The sequence below is a fragment of the Haliaeetus albicilla genome, chromosome 9, assembly GCF_947461875.1.
Source record: "Haliaeetus albicilla chromosome 9, bHalAlb1.1, whole genome shotgun sequence".
In the NCBI taxonomy this organism is placed as follows: Eukaryota; Metazoa; Chordata; class Aves; order Accipitriformes; family Accipitridae; genus Haliaeetus; species Haliaeetus albicilla.
The window spans coordinates 4,775,558-4,797,592 of record NC_091491.1 but is presented as its reverse complement, the minus strand read 5'-3'; the positions used below and the strand labels follow the sequence as shown (position 1 = coordinate 4,797,592).

Below are 22,035 nucleotides of genomic sequence, written 5' to 3'. Positions count from 1 at the left end.
GAGGGGTCACGGGCAGTGGGAGAAATGAGCAAGACCCAGCCCTTTGCTTGTGCTTGAGGCTGAAGGGTGGCTGCAAAATTTGGGAGCAGGGTTGGGGCTACCCCCGAGCCAGAGGGGCTGGGGTGGCCTTTCCCACCTCTTGGGCCCCAGGGGTGAGCGGACGGGGGGCGCACGGGAGCGGGGGGCTCGCTCCCTCGGCAGCCTGCCCGTCATCCCAGGAGCCCCTCGTGAAAAAGCCACGCGCAGAAGCGATCGCCAGCCGTGGGGCTGGAGCTGGGGAGTGCAGCAGCTGCCAGGTTAAAAGGAGGCCACAGGCAGATTTCTGTTCTAGTTTTGCAGTTACTGGAGAAAGGGGTTTTTTTTCGCTCTGCAGAAGGAAACTCTAGGGATGGCTGTGGGGCGAGGGATGAAATGAGGTATTTTGAGGATAGTGTTTCGTTCGTTATTACGCTGTTTGTGAGTCTCTTGTGATTTGGAGCTACCTTGTCACATATTCATTAAAAATCTGATGCATCTGTTTAAATTTGATACGGAATTTAAGGAGGATGAAGGATAAAATTTTCATAAAACCTGAGGTCTTGAGAATCATTCTGCCTGGGAAGAGAGTTGTGTAGGGCAGAGATGTGTGTGCTGGAGCAGATTATCTCGCTGTGCTGCCTGCTGCCTCCATAGTGTGACCCACTCTCTTGACCTGTGTTCAAGCATGTATCACAGTTGCATACTCTGTAATCTCAAGAGCCTTCCCGGTCCTGACAGAGCCCCGTGAGCTAATTGGGTGCTCACGTGTGAGTTAATTGGGTGCTCATGCGTGAATGCCGTAAACCCTGCACTTTATGCCTGATACACCACTTCATGTGTCTGATTAGACTCTCTCTAATAGATTCAGCCTATGGGCAGTCCACATCCCGTCCTCCCATCAGTGCACAACTATGGGATCCTCCCAGAAAGAGCACGCTTCAGTTTGGATCCCAGCTTGCTGCTGGATCTCTTCTTGATGAGGTACATTAGCTCTTTTAGCCAGGCTGCTGGAAGGTCCTGGCTTATGTCATTTTCCACCTCAGAGCTCATTCTGTTCCCCCTTTAGCCCCAAGACGGTGTCCACCCTTCTTGGTTAAAGTAACGGTCATTTCATGTCCTTGTATATGCACGTGCCTCTGTTAGACTGGGAGTCACTTCTTACAGTACTGGTTAATAAACAACTCTTATCTCAGTGACGGTTAAACTATTCCTCTCCCTTTGGTATTTTATCAGATGCTATGTTCTGTATGTTTGCCTAGCTCAGCACTCTACTGTACATTTTAGTGAGATGTGATGGTGATTGATCCCTTAACCACATGCAGAATTTATTTATTAGTTTCTTAAGCTGGGTTTTTGGTGGGAGGATGTAGCAGCCGGGCAGGTATTTATTTTGGATGACTGGTAAGGACCCAAGTTCTCATTGCTCATGTAAATGCTTAAGAAATTAAAAATTTAACCAGGTGCTTTGCCATCATGTAGAAGCTGAAGAAAGGCTTTAATACTTGACAGTGAGAGACTATAGCTCTGTCACCTTGGAAGCTGTAATGTGACTTCCTGCTATAACATGTTTCATTATGAACATTTTGTGATGGGGGGGAGAGAATGAAGCCTGGGGGCAAAACTGAGACGGGGGCTTCCCCAGAGGATGCATTACCCGGAAAGCAGCTAAGGAAGGATCTCGTGTTAGTGCAGCTGCTGGTTTCTGACCCGAGAGCTGCTGCTGGCGAGCAGCTGACAGGAGGGAGGAGATGAGCCTTTCGCTCTGAAGGGGTTGGTGTGTCAGGTTTCCATGCAGAGCACGTGTGGATAATGCGAGCTGCAAACGCTGCTGCCTGCTCCAGCCACCGGTACAGAGCGAGCCAGGAGCATGGGGCAGGTGGCTTGGAAGGGTTTATTTCTATCGCTTTTTGATTATAAAACGGAGAAATACGTCATTGCAAAGAACAAGAAGGTGGGGATTCTCTATCGAGTGGTGCAGCTCTCCATCCTGGCTTACCTGGTGGGGTAAGAATCGGCCTGCATTTCACATACTGCTGCGGTTGCGTTCGCTTGCTGTGGTGTGATGAAGATTAATGTAGGATACTCTGCATACAGTGACAGCTTGCTATGCCTTATGATTTTAATGCAGATAGTTATGCTTGTTTATACAGCTGGATTTTTTTTAATGTCTAATAGATTGTATCTGATTTTTCGCCTGCTAGGGATCGCTAGATTCAGCTCTACCTTCCAGATTAACATTAGGTTAAAAATAGATCAAATGGCACTATGGCTTTGTACTGCATTATTTACGCCTTTATTTCTGTATTCGGTGGGAATGGTGCCAAACCTTAACACCTGACTCATTAGAAACAATAGCATTTATGGCTGTGGTTGCTGAACCTTGGGACAAACCTGGGTTGTCTGCATGACGGTGTGACATGCTCAAGTCTAAATGGGAGGGAACCAAGCACAAAGTGGCAGATTTCTTTGCTGGAGTGGGCTGCAGCAGCCAGGATTGTGGAGGTTGAAGGCAGCGTGAGTCGGCTGCCTTGCGTTTATTTCAGAGCAGGGCGAGTTGGCATGGAGATAGCTAGAGCACCTCTCGGAAAAGGCCCAGTTCTGCAAGAAGCTGGTCACACTGACATGTAACAAATGCAGCAATACTCCTTGCAGCTTGCAGTCTCGGACCTGGAATTCTCTCGCCTATGTGATGCCTCTGCCATTGCTTCCTGAGTTTCTGAGGCTTTGCAGAAAGTGATTCATAGGTCTTTACCCTCACTGTCTGTGCTTATGAGTCCCTTCACCTTTCTCACACCTCGTGTTTTCACTGATTAAATATAGCAGAGTAATTTTTACATGCTGGCTTTATTTATAGAAAGGTGTACAGTTCCAGAGCCTGCTTTAGTTAGTAGGGCAGAGATGAAGTCTCAGCAGTCTGGCATGTATTAGCTGCTAAAGGAGGAATCCTGTAGATAACATTGCCGAGGACACATCCTCTGTCCAAGAGGGATGTAGCATGTCCAGTGACCGTGAGTGTTCAGACACTGTCTGTGCCATACAGGCTTTTCTCTTCCCTGGGCAGTTACTGCCTTCTGCAAACCTTTGGCACTGTCACTGATGGTGCCTGCAGTGACTCCTTTGTGGCTGGGGGCTCGTAGTGTATCGCAGAGGTGGTTAGCGTTAGTCTGATGTCTGACGGCTTGATTACGTACCCATACCTGTTCAGGGGCTGGCTCGGGGGTCGTGATCATCAACGCCTCTGGATCCTTTCTTGCATGTAGCTGCCATTTCTTCCCTGATTCACTGTGAAAACTGTAAGGGTCTGCTTTTGAGCCCTCCTGGGAGGGAAGAACAGGGTTCTCGGGGAAAACAGGAAAGTAGGAGACTTCACAGGGGTGGAGAATGTTATTATTCAGGTTTGTCACAAGTAGCAGGTGAAGGGCAGCATATGTCAGTGCTGCTCAGCCCCAGAGATGGCTGCTTTCCCTTTCTGCATGCAGTAGTGCACTCCAGGTCAGTGCGCTGCAAAGGGGAGCCATGCCAGCAAATGCAGCCTGCATCCCTCTCCCAGAACCTGCCCTGGCACCCTTACCTTCTTCAGGGGTCTGGGTGATTTGTTGTCTTGGCAGGTGACTTTGGCAGTATTGTGGAGAAGCTGGAGGCATTTCATTTAACCCAAAGAAGTTTTCACCCTATGATATGGAGCTCTTGCTGCTTCCAGTGGGAAGAAGTAGGCAAAACCTTTTCCTGGAGTGCTTAGCGAGGCAGCAGCTCTTCCACGTGTGCTAGTGAGAAGCCTGAAGCCCAGTGCAAAGGCCAGGGTACAGTCAGGTTGTTCCCATCACGCTGGCTTACAAAAGATCCTGTATCCAGCTGAGAATATTCCCTACATATTTCTGTTAGTGATACGCAGTTCACCTGCTGGAATTGCAGGTCTCCAGCCATGATCTGTTGCTGGACTGGTAGCCTAATGGCAGGCTGCTAAAATGGGAGTGAGTCATGTATTGTGAAACAAACCACACTCTTCACCGCAACTTGCAAAAGCTTATGTTATTTTTCATCTTGAGGAAGACAGAGCCCTGCCTTCCCCTCCTTCCGTGGAGGTTGCTGAGTGTAGCACAGGACAGGGAGGTGGGAGGCTTTGTTTTTTTACCCTGTGACAAGTTACTACACCTTTTGCTGCATGTGAGGTCTTGGTCCTGACTTTTCCTCCAGTGCTGTAGATACGCACAGCTTGTGCCAAAGAGTTTATTCTAAATTTGTAGTGGTGCTTGCACAGGGTTTGGTGCCATTGGCATGTTTTGGTTTGCCCTTGAACAGTGTTTGGCCTTGGTGTAAATCTTCTCTGGCTTACTTGTTCCCTGACCCCACTTGCTAATGCTGCTGCCTGCTGTTTTCTTTGCAGGTGGGTGTTTGTTGTCAAGAAAGGCTATCAGGACACAGACACATCCCTCCAGAGCTCTGTCATCACCAAGCTGAAAGGAGTAGCTTTCACCAACACTTCGGAGCTGGGGGAGAGGCTGTGGGATGTTGCAGACTACGTCATCCCTCCACAGGTCGGCATCACCCCACTGCTATTGTCTGCCATTCAGCTAGAAAGACATCTTCCAGCGTGGTTGCTGGTGGAAAGGCTGAAATGATGTATCCAGGTCTTTCCTGTGAATAAGCAGGAGGTGGCCTACAAGAAAGCAACGCTATGCTTCTCTTAGGTCTTTCCAGCAAATATCAAAGCAGTCTTGTCTCTCTCACAAAGGTCTGTGATACTTGGCAAGCAGAACTTTGCAAGCAGAAGTCGCTTGGACTTCAGTGGGTCTGCTCAGCTGAGCAAAGCGTCTGCTTGCCTCCATTCCTGGGCTAGAGCAGGCATGCATGGGGCAGCCCAGAGCAGGTGGGAGATGGAAAGAAAATGTGGTGCAATTTGAGTGATGAGGGTTGCTTGAAATGTCTCTGGCTAAACCTGCCTTGCTGCTTCCTTGACTTGGACGAAGTGAGATGCATAGCTGATGCTTAAGGGGAAAAGATGGCAGCAGATGTGGCCAGGCACCACGTTGGAAGTTGCCCATCTGTGCTTGCCAGGGCTGTTTGTGCTTTCCCTGCTAGCGTCCACCATGTGCATGGAAAGGTATGAGGGGAAGATCGGGGTGCTGTGCAGACAGGGGGAAGAAAGCTATAAACTGAACAGTTTACTTGTCTGTACATAAGAATAAAACTTCACCTTCCTGCTGCTGCAGCCCACGTTTACTCAGGCCTATGGATCTGTGCTTTGTACCTCCACCAATTTCAATGCAAAGCCTCAGTTTCAGAGTGACATTTGCTGTGCAGCAGGAAGGCCAGGCAGCATGCTTGTGGTGCCTCTTGTTCAAGCTGTGTCAAGCCCTGGGATGCTTAGAAGGTGGCTGGTGTGCACATCCAGAAATGAAATGGTGATGCTGACCAGTATTTTAACTCGTCAGATGTTTCTCCTGTGACTCAATGGTCTTGTTACTGCGTGTTGGCTTATTGGGAGGCGTTGTAGTGTGGTGTGCTGAGTAAAGATAGCCAGCTCTGCCTCTGGGCTGGTGTACTCTGCAACGCAGATGTCTGGGCTATGGCATCATGAAGGCAAACATGACTGTGGAGTCAGGCTACAATATTGAATCCAACATTACTGCAGTCTGCCCCAGCATACGTCAGCCTCCAGCAACCCCAGTGATGTTAGACCCTGGGCTCACAGTGAAACTCAGCAACCTCTGCGGGCTGTGAGTGCAAACATAGACATCTCACAAGCTTTCCTGTTCCATGTGCTGATTAATGTTTGTCTGCTGAATGTCTTGGGTCACCTGTGAGATGTGTCCTGGATGGGTTTTTAGGAGTGTCTGAATGCCTGCTACCAGCGCATTAAGTGACCTGCATCTGCTAACTGCTGCATGATCTCTCATTTCACTTTGGAGGGAGAGTCCCTCGCTGTCCTGCTGGATCTGGGTGGGCTGGTTTGTACTGGAGAGATCCAGGTAGCAGAGTGGGAGGCAGTGAGGGCTGGGAGAAACCCCATCTCCTCCACAGAGCAGTGGGCAGCTCTCCTGACCCCACAAGCGCAGCTGCTGACCAACGTGTCCCTCCTGCTGAGGACAGACATACCTGTGTCCCAAAGCACTGGTGGGATGTGGGGTAAACCCACCCCACGCAAAGCACAGTGAGGGAAGGAGAGCGAGCCAGGTGAGTGTGAGAGCACTGAGTTCTGCTCTCATGAATGGAAACCTGAGATCTCTGATTTCTATGTGCAACAGGCAGGCCTGTGTGTTGGAAGGAGTTTTCTGAGAGACTCTGGAATAAACAGCATGCACTCAGCTTACTGAAATTCATCCCTGAGGGCCTTTAGACAGGGTGAACCAGTGCCACTTTGGGGTTAAGCTTAATGTAGAGCAGGGATTCACCTGGTAAATCCTTCACTTGTAGCTTTCTTGGACTTGTTGTCTGACAGGTTTGCAGAAAAGTCTTGTTCCCTGTTGTGGTTCAGAGCAGCCTTGCGGGGTTGGGGGTCCAGAGTTTGCTCCTGATGAGGTGTTTTATCAGCAGGTGCTCGCTTACACAAGCCACCAGTTATGGGTGGCAGGGCTTGACACACTGCTGGTTCTGGTCGTGGGTGAGGGTTTTTCATCTGAGATGCTCGGGGCTGCCCTGCCTCACGCCAGGACCATAGGCTGGCTCTGATGGTTATGTGTGTCCCCTCGGCATGACGAGGGACAGGCTCCCCAGTGCCGGGGGCTGTCAGGAGAGAACCCATGTTTCTGTAGCTGCCACCTGGTGTTGACCCTCCTCCCTTCCCCACGTGTGCACAGTATGGAGCAGAAATGGTAGAAGCACATGGTTTATTTCGGCATTCATTTCACTTCTGAGTGGCCAACCAGCTTCCATCTGCAGTGCTGTGGTAAGCTGCTTTCTCTCCCCTCTTGCTGACTGTACAACTGTCTTCAGGCTTGTTTTTTCCTGTGGTTTCCTTTGGTGGTTGGTTGTTAAGGGGAAAAGTTAACTGTTTTAACTTTTTGCTGAATGTGGGGAAGGGACCAAATAGAGGCTGTAAATGTGCAAAGACGGGAAGGCTCCAGGACAGGAGTCAGCTGTGCATATTGTGGCTTTGCCTAAATACAGAGGAAACACAACGCTGCCAGAAATAAGGATTTGGGGGATGAAAATGCAGTCAAGTCTCTCCTTGCATGTCTCAGGCATCCCAATGGCTTGATAAAGGGATCTGTATTCTCTCTATTACAGCCATGCTAGAAGTTCTGTGTTTTTATCACATGTCCAGAGTGTTGCACTAACTCTGCTCCTGCGCTGTGCCCTGCTGCCTTGCTCTGTGAGCTCAGGCTTGTAACAGCACAGCTGGGGCAGCCTGGCTGAGAACAAACACCCACGGCTCTGCAATGGGACAGGGCCTTTGATCCCTGATCAGGCACTCTGTCCTTATGGAAAAGGAGGACAAGTGCTTGCCGAGCAGCCAGCGAGGCAAGGCTCAGCCGTCCTGCTCACCAAATTAGTGCAGCCTCTGAAGCAGAACGCCTTAAGCCATAGAGACTCGCCGACCTCATCCAAACAAATATCCAGACAAAGGGTGCTGTTGTATCTCAGCCTGAAAAGCATCAGGAGAGAGGGAGGTGTTACTGTTCTGCAGAGAACTGCATCCTCCTTGTAACAGGTACTTAAAGAGTAAAACAGTTTTTCTAACTCTTCCTGCCTTACTTTGTTTATTCTAGGGTGAAAACGTCTTCTTTGTCATGACGAATCTGATTGTGACCCCAAACCAGAGGCAAGCCACATGTCCTGAGGTAGGAAGAACTGAGCCCCTTGGCCCCCAGACCCCTACAAAACTGGGGGTAAGAACTGGCAGACGACATCTGGGGAGCAACGAACGCAGGAAGGATGAAAGGCGAATGTTTTTTTTTCTGTAGTGTAATATCTCAGTTGGGAAAATCGAACTGGTTACTGCAAACCTGGGAGGTTCAGCTATCGTAGTTTCTAGAGGCACTGATCATGTAGAGTCTTGCTGACCTTAGTTGAAGGTGTTGGACATCTGCCCAGCTGGAGATGAGACCAGAGCAGTCATTGCTCGGAGTCAGAAAAGGCCATAGAAAAACAACTTGGAGGTGACTCAGTCTAGTTACAGGTAGAGGAGACTTTCTAAGAGCCCCATCCTGGGAAGAGCTGAACATTCAGGCTTTCGTTACCTTCAGGATGTGGAAGGGTGCTTAGTACCTTCCAGAACGTGCCTTACAGGCCAGAGGCATGAGGTCTTTCTGGGTCATGTTGAAATGTCCTCTGTGGAGACGTGGTTCAGAATGGGCTGGAGCCTGGGGGAGGAGGACGCTGACCGTCCAGGCAGTGTTGTCTCCATGTAGCAGAGATTAATTTTTCCATATCACAAGCAAAGAGGTAGCCAAGGTTGAGAGCACAGCTTGCTTGTTCAGGACGCGGCTGTCCTCTAGTGGCTGCATTAACCCGGCATGCAGCCCAGAGAAGGAAGGGTAATTTGGGGCTCGGAGAGCTTGTAGCTTAAATCAAAGGTAGGATTATCTCTTAAGGTGAAGTACTGTGGCCTCCTGCCTGGTTTTGGCAAGTGCTGGGTGATGTCTGAGTTTTTCCACAGCCTGTCCCTCTCCAGGTTGAGCAGAGCCCCAAAGCACGATGTCACAGCTGAACCATGGCATTGCCGGTGGCGTGATGCTGTTGAGCTATTTGCGTGACCTACAGTTACCACTTCAGCTGCACGATTTTAGTGTTCACCATCCTATAGAGAATTCACCCCAGATCAGCAGCACTTTCTTACCCCTTTGAGTCTTGTGTCCTGTCACAGGTCTCACTTCTGTCCTCTTCCACTTTGCAGAGTGGCAGCATTCCCGATGCCCTGTGTTACAAGGATGGGGACTGCCTGGCAGGGGAAGCAGTGGTGGCTGGCAATGGTAAGGCAAGGGTCCCTCCTCCTGGGCTGTGTCTGGTAGAGTCCTGTTCCTTCAGAGGCATCAGCCTGGTTACAACCCCAGAAATCTCCAATTACAGAGTGGCAAGGACTTTCTTTTCTTTACTGTCTTCTATTAAGATTGCTGCCTTGCTTACGGCTCTGTGGTGGCTGGGCCAGAGCACCCTGGGCTGCTCAGAGGAGCAACAAGAGTGGTTGTTCCAGCTGAGAGGCCCCTTCACAGCAGGGAGGAGGGCTTAGGGTAGCAGTGAAAACCACCTGATTTTTGTGTGCCCTGTAGGCAAAGAGAGGAGGTGGCTGCTCTGCGTGACCTTTTCTGTGATGTCTGTGCTGCAGGGGTTAAGACTGGCCGTTGTTCGAAAGACAGGGACAGCATCGGAGGGACTTGTGAGATACTGGCCTGGTGCCCAGTGGAGAAAAGATCCAAGCCCAAGTACGTGGCCATCTTATGCTGTTTCCAAGCTTGAGCTGCTTGGCTTCTGTGTCACTCAGGGCGGTTTCTGGGCTCTCTCTGCTTGGATGCTTGCTTGAATGCTGGCTGTTGCAGTGCAGGAGGGAGCTCTGCATGGCCCCCCGGCAGGACCAGCCCTCTGCTCCCCCCTCCTTAGCTCACTGGCTGTCCCAGGGCAGTTTGCAGCTCTCAGGGCTTCCCTCAGCCTGCACGCTCCTCACCAACTCCTTGCTGGCAGTGTGGGGAAAGTGGCATGGCTGGTCTAGCACCATGGGATGAAACCTACCTGTTTCTAAAATGGCAATTCAAGTTTTAGCATGTGGGCAGGGTGCAGATGTAAAACAGATAACAAACCCTTCTCTTCCAGGAAACCACTTCTCGCCAGTGCAGAAAACTTCACTGTTTACATCAAGAACTCGATCCGCTTCCCCAAGTTTAAGTTCTCCAAGTGAGTGCAGGTGCTCGGAGATCCCTCTGTCTTCTCCATCACAGAACCAATAACCTCGGTTTGCTCCACTGTCCTTCTCCTGCCTGAGGGTTGGGGTGGGGAGGCTGATATTCCCTCTTCTAAGGTGCAGGGAGAAGCCTTTGGCTTCAGGCTGTGCAGGAACAAGGAAATAGTGAGGGCTTGGAGCTTCTAGAGAGCAACCGGGATAAGGCTGTCCTTCACCAGATGAGGTCTGTGATGGCTCCTACAGCATGGGGTGCACCAGAGCTCTAAGTCAGATGGATCTGTCTGCCAGCCAGTGCGTAGTGAGGTTCCTGAGCTGCTTTGGCTCCCAGATGTTCCTCCTCTTCCATAAAAATGAAGGTGCCTGGACAAAGCTGTGAAAATGCAAATTTAAAAATATTTGTTTGCATTTGCTGCTACAATATGAACAAAATGAAGAAGTGTAGAACGGAATGTGTTCTTGCTATTCTCCCAGGCTCAGCTAGACATTTCTAGCACCTTTATTTTTTCCCTTCCTTGAGAAAACCAGGTGGCCGTGGAGCACTCTGGCAACCTGTTCCATGCGAGTCCTTTCTTGAGCCCAGATTCAGCTGGCCTAGTCCCTGCCTGGCCTGGAGGTCATTTTTGTAGGGGCAGCCTGCTTTCCCTGGGCCAGCAGTGGAGAGGCTCGCAGGGTGACAAGACTGGTGGCAAGGTGCCATTTCTGTTGTGCATGAGGGGTGTTGGAAAAGTCTCTTGTCTCTGCAGTCTTGGTGGCATAGGCTTGTGCAGGCAAGCAGAGAGGGAGACAAGTTGGATTTCCCTCTTCCCTACGTGCAGGATGAATGTGCTGGCAACCGACAATGAGTCCTACCTGAAGACCTGCCGCTACAGCATGGAGCATCCCTACTGCCCCATCTTCCTCCTGGGGAACATTGTCCGATGGGCTGGGAGCGACTTCCAGGAAATGGCCTCGGAGGTAGGAGTGCCCCTCGGGCTCGTGTGGCTTCCCAGCTGGCCGTACCACTCGCTGGGTGGCCATGACGAGAGCCACTGGTGAGCTGGGATCTGCCTCCTGTCCAGGGTACAGTAGAGAGATGCTGGGTCTCAAAATCACGCTGGTCCCATTTATCCTGTCCCCAGGGAATGAGAGGAAGGGCAATGTAGGTCCTCTGGAAGAGGGGGTCGAGTCAGTTATCTGTTATTCAGGGCTACCCAAACCGCTGCTCTGCCAGCAGGGTTTCTTTGTTTAATTTCAACATTACTACACCATCAGTTTAAACTCAGAACTCTGGAACGCCAGTGGGGCTCCTCTGCTCAGAGAATGCCCCAGGAGGCTTCCCCTGTGGGAAACGGACGCGTTTCTGCATGGAGTCATGGGGCTCCAGCGCCAAAGAAGGCTGCGACCCAGTGTGTGTAGCCCAGGGGGGGAGATGGAGCCAGTCTGAGGCATCCCGGGAAGCACAGGGTGAGAAGAGTGCAGGCTTTGTGCAGGCTTCTGCACTTGTGAACCTCATCCCTGCATAAAAGACCCTCTTCTCTACTGAAGTGTGTTACAGCCACTTAAATTAATAAAATCAGTGTCCTGGGATGAGAATCTTCCTAGGATACCAGCACAGAGAAAGCTAGGGTTGTGTGTAGAGTAATGTGATTAATATCATAAGCATGAACTGAGCCCATCCAGAAGTGTGTGTGCTCACATCTGTGACCAGAAGTGCAGCTATTCTTGTCCCTGGGGAAAACTTGCCCAAGGATCTGACAAATTTGAAGACACATTAATTGAACTAAGCTTAAAAAACTCACACTGTCTCTCTCTTTCGTTAAGGGTGGTGTGATAGGAATTCAGATTGAATGGAACTGTGATCTTGATAAAGCCCCTTCTGAATGTAATCCTCACTATTCTTTTAGCCGGCTGGATAACAAGTTTGCAGAAAAGTCCATCTCTTCTGGGTACAACTTCAGGTAAGTAAAGAGGAGAATACGATGCAGTACCGCGGTTGGGCTGAGCTGGTTTGACTCGCAGGTGTTGGAGGTTGGCAGTGAAGCAGTACCCGGCCGTGCCAGGCACTGCTCCAGCCAAGCACACTGCTTTGCAGAGGAGGGGAGGGAGGGACTCGTGCTCATGGCAAGCTAAAGCTGTTTTTGATAGAGGAATAGATCTGTTTGAAGAGATAGGTGAACTCAGATGGGTTCTTGTGTGGGGCAGGGTGCAGATGATGGAGTTAAAATCAGCATCATTGTATTCCAGGTTTGCCAAATATTACCGGGATGCTGAGGGGGTCGACTACCGGACGCTCATTAAAGCGTATGGAATCCGCTTTGATGTGATGGTGAATGGCAAGGTGAGGTCCCAGGCCAGAATATTTCAGAGCCCGGAGAGAAAAAGGTGGGGGACGTTTCTCAGTGGGAAGGCAGCTCTGGGATGAGAACAGCCTCTCTGGCTTGTCATAGGAAAGGGCTCTTGCCATTCATCCATGTGGAGCTAACCCTACATAAGAAAGGAGATGACCTAGAGTGCAGATGAGTCTGCATCTCTTTTACCTAAAACCAGGCTCCTGTAAAGTCTGACAGAAGGAAATATGCCCCAGAGTCTTGCTTTCCATGCATACACATGGCAGAAAAAAGAAAACTAATCCAGGGGTGACGCAAGCTCAGAAACGCAGCCATGGACAATTGGATCTGAGACACACACAGACCTTTAGCCTCCAAGATTGTTCACTGCAAATCTTCCATGGTCGTGCCTGCTTGTTACTAACAAAACACACCCACAGGCACTAGTAGCTTCCCCTGTGTAACACCGCACCCTTAAATTTGTTTCTTGGGTCGTTCTTTCACCAAGTACTTCATGACCTTTTTTCTTTTAGGCAGGGAAATTTAACATCATTCCCACCATTATCAATATCGGTTCGGGGCTTGCTCTCATGGGAGCGGTAAGTGAATGTATTTTCTTAAAGTAACACAGATCCCTCATTTAGGTGGTATGAGGATAAAATGGGACGGTTGGTTTATATTTTCTCCAGCAGAGTTTTTGCTACTCTGCTCAGTCAGGTGCATGTCTGTCTCCTGTCTTAAAGGCATTTGTTAACATACCTTGTAGTCTAAATGCCCCTAAAATTACATGGTGTATGAAGGAAAATACAGCTCCCACAAGTTATTCTTCTTCCATGCTCATTGCTAATTAGATTAGAACACTTCCTCTTCTACTCTCAAGATGAAACACAAGTTCTTTCTCTTTGCAGGGAGCTTTCTTTTGTGACCTGGTGCTGCTGTATCTGATTAAAAAGAGTAATTTCTATCGAGGCAAAAAATATGAGGAAGTAAAGTAAGTGGGCTTGGCTTTTGTGTTTAAACATAATGGCTTTATTGTTATGACTAATAGAAATAGAAGGAGATATGGGAACACAGTAACCATTAATGGCAAACAAAGGCGAATTCCAGGAAAATATATTCCTCCAAATGAGTTTAGCTGTTACTCCCTCCCTCTGCAATTCATTGCTGCAGTTATCTGGGGAGCAAAGGAAGGTGCTGTGTCATGGATGGACTATAAATGGCCTTGCACTGTCGGTCCATAATGAGTGAGGAGGGAATTGGGGCAGCTCCAAGAGCTCCAGAGCCTCATGAAATTGAGAACTGGGGCTTTAGCTGTACGGAAGGTGACAGCCTTTGTGGTAAGGTGTGACAGGCCTGGCTGGGAACCTCTTGCCCACACTGCTTTCTGAAACAAAAATAGCCTGCTTGCCTTGTCTGTCACTTTTGCTTGTTTCCTCAGGTCCAGTTCCAGGAAATCATTATCTAGCCCTACGCTGAATGGGAATCAGAGCCCTGACCAGCTCGGTGGGCTCTAGGCACAGCGATGGGTCTGCCAGCTGGACTCATGTTCCAGGAAAACCACGCAGGTGTGAAATCACACCCAGACTGGGAGGTGGAGACACCCCAGATCAGGTCTACTGTCTATTATTGGGATTTCCAGAGGGAAAAAAAAAGTCCTTTAAAGAACACCCTTCTTTCCCTGAGATGTTCTCTGGTATCCTGAGCTTGCTACAGTGTGTCATCGTTATGGATTTATAAAAGGATTTTTATAAAAGGAAAAAGAAGGCACCAAACAAAAGTTTTAGTATCTGTTGATAAATATGTCTGTACCTACGTCAGTAGCCAGTGTTATCCCGTGGCTGTGCTTTGCTTCCATGTGCAAAAGAGCAGTGATGTGAAACACCACTGGCACTTTGAGGAGGGCTGAGGCCCTGATTCAACTCGTCTCCTGCTCGACTGGCTTGCAGCCACCGCTTCCAACTCTCGCTTGTGTTAGATGTAAAGCAGCAGGACTGCTCTTGTCGGGAAGTGCAATGAAATGCAGCATTTCAGCAGCTCTCTGAGCCTGAGGGAAAGGGACTTGTTATCCTACAACGCCCGTGCTGACTGGGCCTGTGTCACAGTGGGGGCAATTACTCTTACTGCAGTGTGTGAGTAAGCATTAGGGCCAGAAACGGTGCTCATCCAGGAAAAGCCTTCGCAACAGCCGCAACAAGGTGCTCTGCTCGTCTCAGGAACAGCAGGAGAAGGTCCTGCGCAGCTCTGAACGGGGAATCAGTTCAGCCACGGCTGGGTCCCAGCTACCTCACCGCTACCCACCATCTCCGTTTGTAGTTGGCCCAGAGAACCGACATTTCAGAGCACGGAACAGGTAACAGCAGGCAGAGGAGTATTTTGAGGCAAGGCAGGGATAGATGGTTTTGTGGTTCATAGTGGGGGGGTGGAGAAAGGGGGTTAGCGCACTGGAAAGCAACGTGGCACTGGGAATATCTGCACAGGGATGTTCTTAGGTTCTCCCTCCTTTGTTCAGTGGCTGGTGTCATTTGCTCAGGACTGTCCTTTCTGCATTGCTTACCCATGGCTCGCGGTGGGGAGAGATCTGACTTAACGCTTCTGCCGGTTTTTGTAGTACCCTGAGCTGTACTGCAGAGACTGAAAAGAGGTGTGTGGGGGGGCTCTGTCAGGTGAAACGGACTTTGCTGGGTTCTTCCAAATACACCAACAGGAGGAAAATGTAGCAGACAGATGTCCACTACTTCAACACTCTGGTAACTTCCAAGAAATACAAGTGCTTCTTTGTTTCTCAACAGAGAACTAAGGCTCACTGCAGCCCATTTTGTGAATTTATGATCATGTGGGGATGTAACTAATCTCAGAAGAGTGCTCATGGAATATCACTGTTTAAAGTTTGTGTTTGCTTGAGCTGTCAGGAACCGACCCACCAGCCCCTGAAGACAGTAGGTGAATAAATATTCCTGCCTCATTTAAAGCTTCCACAGTGTGGCTTGGTACAATCTGATCAGTGTTCTGTAAATGCCACCAGGTCATCATTGATCAGGAGTCATCATGCTAAAGACTGTGTGTTTCTGTGCACTCTTTGAGTATTGAGATTTAAAGGACTCCTGCTGCAGCATCCTTATGTACTGCTAGGACAGCTGTAGAGAGGGCGGTGGTACAGAGAGCTGCTGTGATCGCGTGTTACACACAAATGGAAAAGGCAAGCTGCGCTCACCTCTGCTTTAACTTCTTTCAGGTGGTACAGGTTGGCTCTAAATTAAAACTCACCTCTGTTAGCAGTGGCAAACTCCAAATCCAGTCACCAATAGCAAACCCCACCCAGTCTAGTCCACTCCCTCTGCTTCTGTTCAGATGCAAGTAATTATCAAGTCAAACATTTAGCTAGAATAGAATTACACAGTGGACTTAAAATAATTTAGGATAAGCTGTGTACCTCTGATGCTATAATCACATCCAAAGCTGCCTATTCATGCCAGAAGTCTCTCCTCCAGGCAACCATGAGTTAACGTGTGTATAACTGACAGGCTGCACTAGTCAGGCCCATTAGAACTACCACGCCAATACAACAGCACAGGCTCCTGACTGTCAGAGCTTAATTCTGTTTGAATAATTTCTAGATGGTGAAACACATGGTGAACCCCACATGTGGCATCATCAGGCTAAGGCACAACTCACGGAGACCAAGTAGCTCATTGTAACACATAAAGCTGACTGTGCTCTACTGAAACCAATGTTTCCACTTGACAAAACAACATCTTCTTGTTAGGTGACCAAAGCGATTTCCTGAATTTAAGTTTTCAGGGGCTTCAGGCCCTCAAAAGTCCCTAGGATATTTCCCATTTTTATACCCTCTGTTTAACACAATTCCCACAACCATTGCTGTTGATAAAACATAACCAGATTCCTTCTCAGGAGCTTGTTTCTTTGATTATTTTTTTTTCCTCCTTGTATTTAACATACAGCAATAAAATTTGTCACTTTAGGGCAATGCTCTCCAAGACTCTTCTGTACAGTGTGTTTTTTAGGTTGCACACACTGCCATCTCTTTGTGATACATACTTACGCTAAGCAAGTTAATTAAACACTAAGTTTGCGCAAGCAGGTCTATAGCAAAGATATTACCTGTACAGCAGGTGACCAAATTTTCCCTTCTGTTCCTGCCAGGGACATACAGAACCACAACACTGCGCTGCTCAATTACAGAAAATGCTAGCAGGCTTACACCTGTGTTCAGCACAGAGTGAGCCGGCAGGTAACAGGACGTTGCACTTACTTGGTCGTGTTTCGTTGGACACAACTGTACTAAAAAGAAGCAAGTGTTTGACTTGGGAGAGCATTACTTAGCGACTCTTGTACATGCCAGTGAAGAGTATCTGTGACAATGTCATTTATTGATAGCGTGTACATATAGCAATTGTGGAAATAACATTTGCACTAGCAACTCAATTACATTTCTGTACCAAACCTTCACGTACACTTAATTACATGCTACTGTGCAGTATTTCCTTGTGCCAGTGGATTATTTTTTAAGAGGGCTGTGCTACACACTGCTTTCATTGGTATTTGCGTGTAGGGACAGGCAGCAAACCTAGAAGGGATTGCAATTGGTGTGTCTTACCCAAAACACAAAGGATACAAGGGACTACGTTAACCAAAACCCATAGTTGTGCCTGCAATTAGGGACAGAAGTTATTCCTTCACCACCAAACAAATATTCCTGGGAGGCATCCAAGTGGTGTTTCACATTCAGTTTAATTAGAACAGTACTACTGATTCATTTGTACTTGGACATAATTTACCGACAAGCGATGAACAACGGTTTAAAAGGTAAGCTGGCCTAGTTGTGTAGATGACTTTTGGCAACAGTCTTTCTGCTTCATTAAAAACCACTGCAGCTACTGCGGCTCCTAGTCGTTTTAGTAGACGTGAACCATGCCGTACAGGAAAGTCCAGAACAGGACATACGTGAAAAGCCCTCCTATAAGCCCCCCCGTGAAAAGCGGCCTCCGGGATTTAAAGTACTTGTTCCATCGCCGTCCAGCTTTTAAGACCAAGAGCACGGAGAGGAGGACGGAAGCCAGGAAGTAGAAGATGAAGCCGTGCAGGCCGGTCAGGCCGAGAATCCCCGCCGTGGCACCCGACAGGGCCGACACAGACGTCCTGCAATAGTCCAGGATGGCGGCGTTCCCCCGCACCGCCGCTTCGCTGATGAACTGCGGCCCTTCGCGTTTGGCCACCACCGCGGCCATGGCTCCCTGCCGGGCTCGGAGACCTCCTCTCTCCCAACGACACTGCGGGAAACGAGACACACACTGTACCGGCCGGGGGCGCGGGTGGGGGCGGCTGACTAGCCCGGCGCAGCCCCGGTCCGGGCCGAAGCGGAGAGCCGGGCCCGCGGCACCGGCCCGGTGAACCCGCTCGGCTCCGGGGCGGCCGCTGCCCCGAGGCCACCCTCAGGTACACCGTTCCGGAGCGCGGCGGCAGGTCGGAGGCCCGTCCTGGCGCAGCGCCCGCGGGTCCCTCCCGCCTTTCTCTCTCTCCCCCCCCCCCCGGCCCGTTACCTCTCATCCACGGCGACGCGCTGCTCCGCGGGACCCTCGCCCGGGTCCGACCTTCACGCCTCACACCCTGCCAAGGGACACCACACACCGCCCGTCACCGCCGGCCGCCCGCGGGGGCTGGGGAGGGGGGAGTAAAACGGGAGACCGAGGCCGCCGGGCCCAACCTACCGCCACGGCGGAGACTCACGCCTCCCCACCGGAAGCTCCTGTCAGGCATCTTGGCGCGGAGACCGCCGGGAAAGAAAACCTGATTTCCGGCGCCCGCTCCCCTCCGCCGCGGGCGAGGCGGTATCCGATTGGTTGGCGGCGGCGAAGGGGCGGAACCGGGCGAGGCGCTTTTGTTCGGGCGGCGGCAGCGGCGGCGGGGCCATGTCGTACGTACCGGGACAGCCGGTCACCGCCGTGGTGGTGAGACGGGGACGGGGACGGGGACGGGGATGGGGATAGGGATAGGGACGCCGCGCCGGGGGCCGCTAAGCGGGACGGGGACGGTGGCGGCGGTACCGGTACCGCCCGGGAGCGCCCTGCGGGCTGTCACCGGGCGGAGGGGGTTCGGTGGGGGCGGAGGTGCCGCCGGAGCGACCCGGGGCAGCGTCCCGGAGCAGCCCCGGCCCGTGGGTGCGTGGGAGGAGTGGGTTAAGGGTGTTGCAGAGCCGCCGCTCCTCACCCCCGCGCAGGCGGCGGCTCTCTCGGTCAGTGCCGAGCCCGGCCGGAGTAACGGGGGGGGGTTGGGGCGCTGGAGCCACGCACGAAGTTTTCTCCGCTCCCGCGTGGAACGCAGCCGGCGAGCTCGACTCGGTTGCGTCTGTGGAACGTGTGCTGGGGTGACCGGGCGGTCTGTGACCCGGCGCCCTTTCGGGAAGGCTGGTGGTGTCCGAGTGGGCCCGTGGGGGAGAGTCGGAGAAGGGTTTTGGGGTGGAAGGGACCCTCGTGGGTCACCCAGCGCGACCCCCCTGCAGCCAGCAGGGACACCTTTCCCTCGGTCAGGGCGAAGAAGCTGAGTTGGGCGGTTACTGTTTTGGTTAAACCTGTGGCTTTTTATCTTGGCTCAAGAATTGTGCTAGGCTGGCGTTTATATCGCACTTAGGTAATGTGTCAAGTTTGTCAGATGCCCGTGTTCGTCAGACAGCAAGGAACCTGCCTCGGGATTACAAGAGCGTGTTGATAAGTTGTGTTGATAAGTTATCTTGAAAAAGAACCATCCTAATAATAGGTTGTTATTCCCACTGATAGGGCTGGGCAGGATCACGAGGCGTGTGGATAAAGAGCAAGATGAGTCTAGCTGTGAGTGACTGCCAGTTATCGGGACGTGACTCATGTTTAAAGAGACCTGCTCTGGTTTTAGCGTTTTCCCCTTGTATCTCTGGGCAAGCGGTAAAGCAGCGAGTAGTTAAGGAGCTTGGCTGTATCACAGCATTGGCTTGCAGATGGTTTCCTGTGCTGCTGTTTTGTGGTAGGGCCTGAGAACAGTTCGGTGCCAACTGTTGTCACCACCGAGGCTGCGTGTGACTGATGGACAGACAGACAGTAAGTGCCACGTGATAGTTCTGTGTTGCCAAGGGGTTTTAGAGCTGTCTGCCTACAACATGTAAGCTCACCCAGCTGTGAGGCAGCCCGCTCCAGGAGGTTCAGGGTATCTCTGTGAAAGACAATCTGACAGGGTCTGAAGTATCTGTGTCTTGAGACACACCTGAGATTTCTTCCAGTGATCACAATACTCAGCTATTTTATCTTTTTCTCTTTTCAGCAAAGAATTGAAATACATAAGCTTCGTCAAGGTGACAATTTGATTCTGGGCTTCAGCATTGGAGGTGGCATTGATCAGGATCCTACTCAGAATCCATTCTCCGAAGACAAGACCGACAAGGTCAGATGCTCTTTGTTTTCTGTAGCAGCCCTCTCTGCAAAAGGCTGAGCATATCCAACTCGCTCAGCAAGCTCGACTCACTCGTGTCTGTATTCCATCCTCTCACGCAGTTGACTACAAAAGTTACTCTGTTGCCACATTATCATTTGCAGACTAAGTTTAAGTTTGCTCTCCACCTTTTCTATTTTCTAAGAAAAGCCCTGGTTTTAACTAGAATCCCATAATATATATACTACAAAGTATTTTTGCACTGTCAGTAGAATGGCCTTGGGTATTTAATGCTCCCATATTTAGTAAATGAACACAATTTTTTTTTCCCCAGGGTATCTATGTAACAAGGGTGACGGAAGGAGGCCCAGCAGAAGTTGCAGGACTTCAGATTGGAGATAAGATCATGCAGGTAAACACCAAGATTAAAGACAAATAATGATGTACTACTAGGTGCACACTACAGAGCAGTTTCTGCTGGGGGAAATACTGTCTTCTGGGTGCTTCCCAGGACAGTTTGTGGGGCTTATAAACAAAATGAGCTGTGACATAAGCATATCTACTACATAGTGCTGATAGAACACCCGGGAGTCCATGCACCTGCCTCATTTTATGTTTTCTCCCTAGGTGAATGGCTGGGATATGACAATGGTGACCCACGACCAAGCTAGGAAGAGACTGACAAAAAGGAACGAAGAGGTGGTACGGCTGCTGGTGACTAGACAATCTCTCCAGAAGGCTGTGCAACAATCCATGATGTCCTAATCAATCATAAAGTTGGGGAAGGGTTGGGGAGGGAGATACATAGACTGATATCAAGCAAGGAAGCAAATACTAGACCTGAACAGGTTGTCTGGAAGGAGTGCATGTTCCTAACTGTGGTAAACACTATTTTTGGGCTGGCTTTTTTTTTTTTCCTCTGGTGTAACTGGCAGTAGTAAAACTCTAGTCCCCTCAGCAGAGTGCTTCTCTAAAGTCTTCCCTGCAGGTACATGGTAAGACTTTATTGTAGTCATGGCTTTCAGGAGGACAGGGCAAACCCTAGTTTATCTAAGGAAGCAACTGGAAAAGCCTTAACTTTGTCAGGATTCTTTTATAGCACAAAAGCTTCCTATTTTAAGAAGAAATGTGGTTTCTGCTATGGAAGATAAGAAGGTTTGCTTTTAGAAGTGAGCTGTCCTGTCCCCCCATGCTATCACATTAAAATGCCAGAATTAAGAGTTGCCTGCTGCTGTGGGGAGGAGCACTGTACTAATCCCACATTGTGTGCTAGCTAGACAGAGTATGCTGAAGGGTTTGGGGCATTATGGTTTACTGCAAAGACTCCCTGTACAAAGCAGCCTCTTCAGATAAGAAACAACTAAGTAACACACAAGTGTTAGATTAATGCTTGTGAAGTACACTAAAAGTTCATAGACACTAGAGTTCAGCTTCACTGGCAGAGTAAAACCTGAATTCTCCTTGTTCCCAAGTAATTTGTAGTATCAAATGAATCATGTTTAAATGAAAGGACTATGGAGCAGGAAAGAAAACACTGTTGCTGAACTTATCAAAAGAGCTGTTTGTAGCTGTAGAGTCTGCAGTTCTTCATTCCACTTTGATCTGACTTGAAATGGGAAGGGAGAATTGTGGTCTGTCTTCTAGAAGACTTTGCTTAAATCACTGATTTATTGAGATGAATATGCCAGTAATTTGCAAAAGTGCCTCAACCAAATTTAAACTTCTGGTAAGATACTAAGTTGTTTAAATCAACATGCCACAGGATTTAAGATTCTTGCTGCAACACTAAGTTAAATTATCTAGCATCCTAGTGGTTTGTTCACCAGCTAGCTTTACAGTTATCCAAAAACTGGAGTTCTTAATCCCCCTTCAGTTGATTTATACATATCTATACTTTCCTTAAGCAGTCTTCAGGTAAGCTGTTGTAAATAGAACATGAGGAGGTGGCAGACTAACTTATTCAGTACATTACTGCTGTGCCATGTACGTATGTTGTGATTAATGCATCTCAGACTGTTCTGTACACACCAGCAGATGCCTATTTACTGTTTTTATATCTACGGAATTACTACAATACTGCTTTTGAATTTTGTAACTTAAGAATTCAGTGGTAAATTTTAAGGCGTTGAAGTTATTTTTGTTACTATAAAGATACACTGCTATTTGTACTGCTATTTCACTTGACTTTACACACAATAAAACAAAGCTGGATTTCCTGAGCTGTTTCTCCTTCCACTTAAGAATGCAACATCACTTGAATGCCTCTGGCTGAGGTGTTTTCTCTGAGTTGAAGCGGATTGTGGACTACATCAACACAATGCAGTCTGAGGTTAGTACAGTCTGATTTCACTGGTGTTAGTGAGCTGTCAAACCTCACCTGGGCTCTAGTGGGGGGAGAAGGGGTTCTACTTTTCCTTAGGTGGACACCTAATAAGACAAGTACAAATGCATAGATTCCCTTCT

The 22,035-nt window shown here is 49.5% G+C and overlaps 3 protein-coding genes across 5 annotated transcripts; 2 read left to right on the top strand and 1 right to left on the bottom strand.

Moving 5' to 3' along the window:
* The first annotated feature begins 1,729 nt into the window (after nucleotides 1-1,729).
* Nucleotides 1,730-16,657, top strand: P2RX5 (purinergic receptor P2X 5). Of its 2 annotated transcripts, none has more exons than XM_069791109.1 (12): nucleotides 1,730-2,022; nucleotides 4,403-4,553; nucleotides 7,728-7,847; nucleotides 8,855-8,930; nucleotides 9,284-9,380; nucleotides 9,766-9,846; nucleotides 10,669-10,807; nucleotides 11,654-11,790; nucleotides 12,077-12,170; nucleotides 12,693-12,758; nucleotides 13,068-13,150; nucleotides 13,598-16,657. In XM_069791109.1, the coding sequence occupies exons 1-12, from the start codon at nucleotides 1,886-1,888 to the stop codon at nucleotides 13,671-13,673; spliced, it is 1,257 nt and encodes a 418-aa protein (XP_069647210.1). In that variant the 5' UTR covers nucleotides 1,730-1,885; the 3' UTR covers nucleotides 13,674-16,657. The 2 variants fall into 2 exon arrangements, with proteins under 2 accessions (XP_069647210.1, XP_009913079.2); XM_009914777.2 differs by having other exon boundaries at nucleotides 1,738-2,022; nucleotides 7,728-7,799.
* A 232-nt stretch (nucleotides 16,658-16,889) lies between these two features.
* On the bottom strand, nucleotides 16,890-18,019 carry EMC6 (ER membrane protein complex subunit 6). Of its 2 annotated transcripts, XM_069791126.1 has the most exons (3): nucleotides 17,886-18,019; nucleotides 17,718-17,784; nucleotides 16,890-17,447 (listed from the first exon to the last, which is right to left on the bottom strand). In XM_069791126.1, exon 3 carries the CDS (start codon nucleotides 17,403-17,405, stop codon nucleotides 17,073-17,075), a length of 333 nt encoding a protein of 110 aa, XP_069647227.1. In that variant the 5' UTR covers nucleotides 17,406-17,447; nucleotides 17,718-17,784; nucleotides 17,886-18,019; the 3' UTR covers nucleotides 16,890-17,072. The 2 variants fall into 2 exon arrangements, with proteins under 2 accessions (XP_069647227.1, XP_069647226.1); XM_069791125.1 differs by lacking the exon at nucleotides 17,886-18,019 and having other exon boundaries at nucleotides 17,718-17,868.
* Nucleotides 17,968-21,791, top strand: TAX1BP3 (Tax1 binding protein 3). Its single transcript, XM_069791124.1, has 4 exons — nucleotides 17,968-18,125; nucleotides 19,465-19,584; nucleotides 19,907-19,984; nucleotides 20,200-21,791. The coding sequence occupies exons 1-4, from the start codon at nucleotides 18,087-18,089 to the stop codon at nucleotides 20,335-20,337; spliced, it is 375 nt and encodes a 124-aa protein (XP_069647225.1). The 5' UTR covers nucleotides 17,968-18,086; the 3' UTR covers nucleotides 20,338-21,791.
* The last annotated feature ends 244 nt before the right edge of the window (nucleotides 21,792-22,035 follow it).

Bases quoted from the DNA above. Each gene is read 5' to 3' on its own strand.
- TAX1BP3 (XM_069791124.1), top strand. From the start codon at position 18,087: ATGTCGTACGTACCGGGACAGCCGGTCACCGCCGTGGTG. The intron at 18,126-19,464 runs GTGAGACGGGGA...TTCTCTTTTCAG, and splicing joins AGCCGGTCACCGCCGTGGTG to CAAAGAATTGAAATACATAA. The intron at 19,585-19,906 runs GTCAGATGCTCT...TTTTTTCCCCAG, and splicing joins CCGAAGACAAGACCGACAAG to GGTATCTATGTAACAAGGGT.
- EMC6 (XM_069791126.1), bottom strand. From the start codon at position 17,405: ATGGCCGCGGTGGTGGCCAAACGCGAAGGGCCGCAGTTCATCAGCGAA.
- P2RX5 (XM_069791109.1), top strand. From the start codon at position 1,886: ATGGGGCAGGTGGCTTGGAAGGGTTTATTTCTATCGCTTTTTGATTAT. The intron at 4,554-7,727 runs GTCGGCATCACC...TGTTTATTCTAG, and splicing joins ACTACGTCATCCCTCCACAG to GGTGAAAACGTCTTCTTTGT. The intron at 11,791-12,076 runs GTAAGTAAAGAG...ATTGTATTCCAG, and splicing joins TCTTCTGGGTACAACTTCAG to GTTTGCCAAATATTACCGGG.